At 53.2% G+C, this 5,751-nt stretch overlaps 1 protein-coding gene across 1 annotated transcript in view; it reads right to left on the bottom strand.

Annotated features, from left to right (window-relative positions):
• GFRA1 (GDNF family receptor alpha 1) overlaps window positions 1-4,347 on the bottom strand; it is a 196,400-nt gene extending 192,053 nt beyond the window's left edge. The window contains exons 1-3 of the mRNA XM_011359314.2: window positions 4,304-4,347; window positions 3,248-3,541; window positions 1,928-2,011 (exon numbers count right to left, since the gene is read on the bottom strand). Coding sequence (XP_011357616.1) covers window positions 1,928-2,011; window positions 3,248-3,541; window positions 4,304-4,343 — 418 coding nt within the window. The 5' untranslated portion in view covers window positions 4,344-4,347. The remainder of the gene's footprint in view (window positions 1-1,927; window positions 2,012-3,247; window positions 3,542-4,303) is intronic.
• Between the last annotated feature and the right edge of the window lie 1,404 nt (window positions 4,348-5,751).

The following is a 5,751-nucleotide window of genomic DNA, read 5'->3' as shown; positions in this document are numbered from 1 at the left end:
GGAGAGGTTCAAATCCTTCCAGGCATGAGAAGTAGCGCTTCCACGGGGCAGGCAGCAGGCAAGAGGCACTGTCCCTCAAAAATACTAGAAAGGCCAAGTTTACATCTGGTATCCCATCTGCCACATCCCATCCTAGTTCCTACAGACCTGCTCCCATGAGAACCCAGATGGTCACATACACTTGTCTGTATATCTCTTCTCACTGCTTGGGCCACTGTCTTGGTTGAGCCAAGGGGACAGAGAGCGTTAGTAGAGATTTGGAGTGGAAATTTGGGGCATTCTTAAGGATAATGTTTGAATAACTGATACTAAACTTGTACCCTTATATCTTATCCCAAAACACACACACACACGCACACACGCACACACGCACTTTTCCTCTGAACCAAAAGACAGAATAACGTGCAGGAGTGCTTTTCGAGCTTCAGGAGCATTCTGAAGCACCCAACCCTGGGATCTTCTTAAAATGTAAATTCTGATTCAGTAAGTTTGGGATAGAGCTGGGATTTCACATTGCTGACCACATCCCAGGTGACTCCATGCTGCTGTTCTGAGGTCTTCACTCTGAGCAGCAAAGGGCAGATTTTACAAAATCTTGAAATCAAACATCCGGGTGTAAATTCTGATTCCAGCATTTAAGAACTTTGTGAATTTGGGACTGGTTTCCTAACTTCACACTGCCTCAACTGCCTCACCTGTAGAATGGAAGTAAGAATATCTAAGAAGCACTGATGATGGTTACATGAGTCACTGATGTAAAGCTTTTAACACAGTGCCTGGCATACAATAAGGGCTTGATAAACGTCAGTCGCTGGCATTGTCTAAAATTCATGAGGGCAGGGACAACATCTGTCTGGCTACCTGCCAAAATCTTGATGGCTAAAACACAGTAGGTGCTCAATGGATGTTTGTGAATGAATAAATGTATGTATAATACACGCACAGATCAGTATTTACACCCTCCCTTGGTTCTATGACTCTCTGCAGGAAAACAAAACATTTAGAACACTGGAACTCTCTAACCAGTAATGAACCATCACCTCATAGAATCAAATTCAACATTAACCACCATGTTTAACCACTGAGAAACATATAATTTGTGATGGCTACATACACTTGAGAAAATGTCTTCACTGTAAACCATTAAAGACAACATCAGTCTGGAATCTGTATGTCATTAAGACAGATTACTGCCTTACTCATTATTCACATGGCTGTCTGAACACAGAGGTAAAAAACTTAATCCTAAAACTAAGTTCACTTCTAAACCAAACGTGGAATTGCAGAGAGAGACAAAACCAACCATGGGAAGTGAGACTACTTTTTGAAGGGCTACCGGGGCAGGAATATACTCTCCTACATATATATGCACACACTTGCTCAGAAAAAAAATTAGAGACAAAAGAACTGTTAACAAATGGTAGAGCTTAATCTTTTAAATCAAAGGCAGACAAGTGAGCAAATACAAAATTCTTCGACAATCCAAGGTTATCTTCAGACGTCTCGTAAAGTCAGTGGCATCATTTAAACAGATCCCATTTCAGGGAGGCACTGTGTACGGTATGTAGCAAGAAGGGAATACGATTGCCACCTACAGACAGAATTGGCACTCCCTTTGCAAGAGTTGGCCAATCATATTTTAATGTGAAAAAAAAAAATTCAACCGAGTCTCCTCCCTCCAACCTCTTCCCTCCAATCTCTTCAAACCACCACCACACCACACTGCTTCATTTAGAATTACTTTCAAGTCATACAATCATCTCTAGGCATTCTGCCTCTTCATTATCATCATCCTATTTCTAATTTCCCAGAAACACTGCACCATTCAACTACCTACTTATACTGTATTTGAGAGCCAAAGAGAATGCAAGCAAACGGATTTCAAGCAGGCAAAGGAACCAGAGTGGAAGAGTATAAATCTGCTTACCTGGTATGAAGGGGACCACCCGGAATATATCAGACAATCTGCTGTTAACTGGTTCATATGGGGAATCTTCGAGCAGATCATTTCCTAAAAATGACAGAAAGATTGGCTCAGAGCTGGAAAACAGACAAACTTCAGGCAGTGTTTGTTACTGAATCTGAATTCTCATTATGTTAAGATTGTGTAACAAAAAGATGCTGAAACCTCCAAAGACTTCAAATGCATTGATTTGGCGATGCTTATTTCTTTTCATTCCCTCTGGCCCTGTTGTCCTTGCTCTCCACAGAGTACCATGAAAACACTGGAGAGCAACTTAGCCTGATCTGGCCAGAAAACTCTCCCACTTTTGCAAAGGAATGAAATCAGAGAGGAAGAAACCAGTGACATCACAAGCCCAGCTTGTCTCCAAGAACCAATGGGAAAAAAAGGTGGTGACTCAAAAGAGGCCCCCATTTCTTTGCTCCTGAAACACCGCATGTGGTCAGAAAACAGGTTCCCTGGCTATTAAACAGTCTTTGAAATAGGTTTTCATTAATAGGTTCTGGAGGAAGCGGCGGCTGAGAAATCAAATCTGTATATTAACAATCTTTTGGTGTGAGTCCCAGTGGACAATGAATACACTGGATGTTTGTGTTAAATTTACATACACAAGCTGCCTCTGTCATACAAGGACCAAAAAACTGCCATTGGAATGGATGCTTGTGACAAGTGGACCTTTCCCTCTCTGAGCCACTTCTACATTAACCAAGGTTGAACCACATCAGCTGGTTCAAGACTCAGCTAATCCAAGACGACAAATCGTTTTTCCCACATCTGACTTTAATCAGGTTTGAGGGGGTTAAAGATAGATTAGAACCTCCTGGACCTTTTATGCTTAATTCTTTATCTTATGTCAGAATAGATAGAAGGGAAGAATAAAGAGAAAAACTCCAGGCAAAATGCAGTGCAACTCTTTGTATTATTATCCCATGAAGCCAGCTCTCCTTAGAGAGAAGTTGTGGTTCCTTGAGTGGCCTTTAATGGGTTCCTACTAGATGCTCTGACCAGGTTTCAAAGAGATCAGTGAGGTCCCCGGGGTGTCCCCCTCACCTCCTCACAGGTTTTCCAACAACCAGGCCCCAACAATGCTGCTGGGGAGGCAGCAAACACCAGCTGCCGCTGTCCCTGGGGGTCAATGAAAGGTCCTCATCCTGCAGCTGGGGAGGAGTGGAGCATGAGGTCAGCCAGACCGGGGGCTCAGGAGCCCCCCTGCTTCAGCGGGGGTGGCAGGGTGGGAGGACCTGGGGGAGGGGAGGAAGGAGGGGGAAGACGCTGGGCGCGTACCCTGCAGGCTCTGGTACATGCTCCAGTAGATGCGCAGGCAGTTCTTCTCCTTCTTCATACCCCGCTTGCAGCGGCAGTTGTAGAGCGACTTCTGTTTGAGCGCCTCCATGGCGCTGCGGCACTCGTCCTTGGCTTCCAGGCCGGATGTCAGGCTGAAGTTGGTCTCCTTGCCGGCCACGCACTGCCTCAGCGTGCGGTACTTGGTGCTGCAGCTCTGCTCCTTCAGGCACTGATCGCTGGCTTTCACACAATCCAGGCGGTCCCCGCCGCTCACCTCCGCGGACAGGAGCACGTCTGCGGACGGAGGGGAGGGCGTGTGAGGGTGGCTGGGCAGGGGCCGGACTCCTCAACCCCGCGGGAGGGTGCGTGCATGACCAGGCTTCCGCGGCGCCCCGCGCCGGGAGCGGGCCCGCCCCTCTACGCCCAGAGTCCATTTTCCCTCCTGGGGACCTCTTGCCTCTTGGGTCTCCCCCGCCACCCCACGCTCCAGGGTCCCCGAGGCTTTGCGGGCTTTCTGCGGTTTGCCAGAAAGCCAAGCGCTGCCTCCGGGCAGAGCTGCGGGAGCCCCAGGCCCTCGCCGCACAATCGGCCCGGCCGGCTTCCCGCAGAGGAGAGCGGCGGCGGGCTGGGCGGGCGAGCCCCGGTCCAGTGGGGGAGCACCGAGGCGCTATTCCGGGAAAAGTTTTCCCTTCGAAGTTTGTATCCTGGTCCAATACGCGCCCACACCCCACCTGCCCGGCGCATCTCCACAAGCTCCCCGGGACTCGCACCCGGCGCTGAGTGCCGGGCTGGAGTGCTCGGACCCCATCCACTCGCCTCCAGGCTAGGTCATTAAAAACCACAGAAAATCCAAACCAAGCACGAAACGCTGCGGGCCACTGCGCCCCGCCATCGCCTCCCTAGGCCAGGGTGCAGAAGATTCATGATCCCCTTCTCCAAATCAAAACTTCGCCTTCCCACACCCACCGCACCCGCGCCTCAATTTTGGGTGAGCTGCCGTGAGGACCCCTCGGGAAGACTCAGCGGATAAGAAAGCTAGCGGCAGCCTCGACTTACCCAGAAGCGGCAGCGCGAAGTACAGAGTCGCCAGGAACATGGTGCCGGCGCGCAGCTGGTCCCCACCCCACCCCCAAAATCCCGAGCCGCTCCTGGGTCTCTCCTAAGGAGCTCAGCGTGCAGCGATCCCCGAACGGCCTTGCTGCTCTAAACGCCCAAAGTTCAGCTCCATCCAGTGCCGTAGGAAACTCGCGGTCCGTCTGCCGCCACCGCCGCGGGCGACTTAGCTCCGGGCAGGCGGCTGGCGCGAGGGCGGGAGGCGGGTCCGCTTTTAGGGGTTCAGGTCCGACCCAACCTGGAAGGGAGAGTGCGCTTTGAAATGAGAGCCGAGAGCGCTGGGGCCTCCCCCACCCCTCGGCCCCTCTGCCCTCCCCTGCTCCCGCCTTGGAGGACTTTCCAGAGCCCGGGTGAGGGCCCACCCCCTACCCGTGTCTGGGTGCGGGGAGGGGGCGCGGGGGATGCGTGCGCGTGTATTCCCGGGAGCTGCCCACACCGGCAGATGGGGGGGCGGGGGGGTTGGGCGGGGGGTCCCAAAGTCCGAAGGGGTGTCTATCGGATCCAACCCAAGAGGCTGAACGCCAGCAAATAAATAAATAACGTTACTTTCCAAGCGCTGCGAGCGGAGCCTGCCGCCGCCCGTGGTCCAAGCAGTCGGCGGCGGCGGATCTCTCGCCAGCTCTGGCGCGGAACGAGCCCCTTCTCCGGGGAACTTCGCTGCCCCCTCTGCGCGCCAGCTCTTTGGCTCCGCCGCCCGCCCTCCCCGCCCAAACCACCAATCGCTGCCCCCCATCGCCGTATTCCCTCCTCCCCGGCTCTCCTTCTTTCAGAGGTGGCCGGACGAGAGGAAACCGACGTCCGGGCTGGAGTCGAGACCCGGGTAGCGAGCCCCTACCCGCGGCGCGTCCTCGGCTCGCTCCCCAGCGTCCGCACCGCGCACACACTACCCCAGCACCCCGGACTCCGGCGCGTCAACGCCGCCGCCCTGGGCGAGCGCACCCGGCCGCAGCCCCGGAGAGCCAGGGCAGGTGTAGACCCACGCTGCGCGCGCCCACTGATCCCAAAGTTGAGGGGCGCCTGCAAGAGGGGAAGAGGGAAAGTGGGGGAGCGGCGATGGCTTCTTAAACCGACAGAATAAAAAACTCCAAATGCCACCAACCTGGACTCAAACCGACCGTGTCCGGCTGCAGTGAGAAGCCAGACTGTTTAAATTTATTTTAGGGGGTGTCTCTCTCTTCCCTTTCCGGGCTCGCTTCTCTGCTCTAGGAAGAAAGATGCGGTAATCTTCGAGAACCCAGAGGACCTAGTTGGTCCAGGACGATTCCCGAGCAGAGCCCCCTAGGGCTCAGATGCCGGTTAGGGATGTTAGTGGTTATTGGGAGCTGTGCGAAGGATAGCGGGTTCCAGGGCCAGATTTCTTTGCCAAGGGGCCCCTCTGGAGCGCAGCACAC

This window comes from Pteropus vampyrus, unplaced genomic scaffold (genome assembly GCF_000151845.1).
Source record: "Pteropus vampyrus isolate Shadow unplaced genomic scaffold, Pvam_2.0 Scaffold46, whole genome shotgun sequence".
Lineage (NCBI taxonomy): Eukaryota > Metazoa > Chordata > Mammalia > Chiroptera > Pteropodidae > Pteropus > Pteropus vampyrus.
This window is presented reverse-complemented; position numbering and strand designations above follow the sequence as displayed.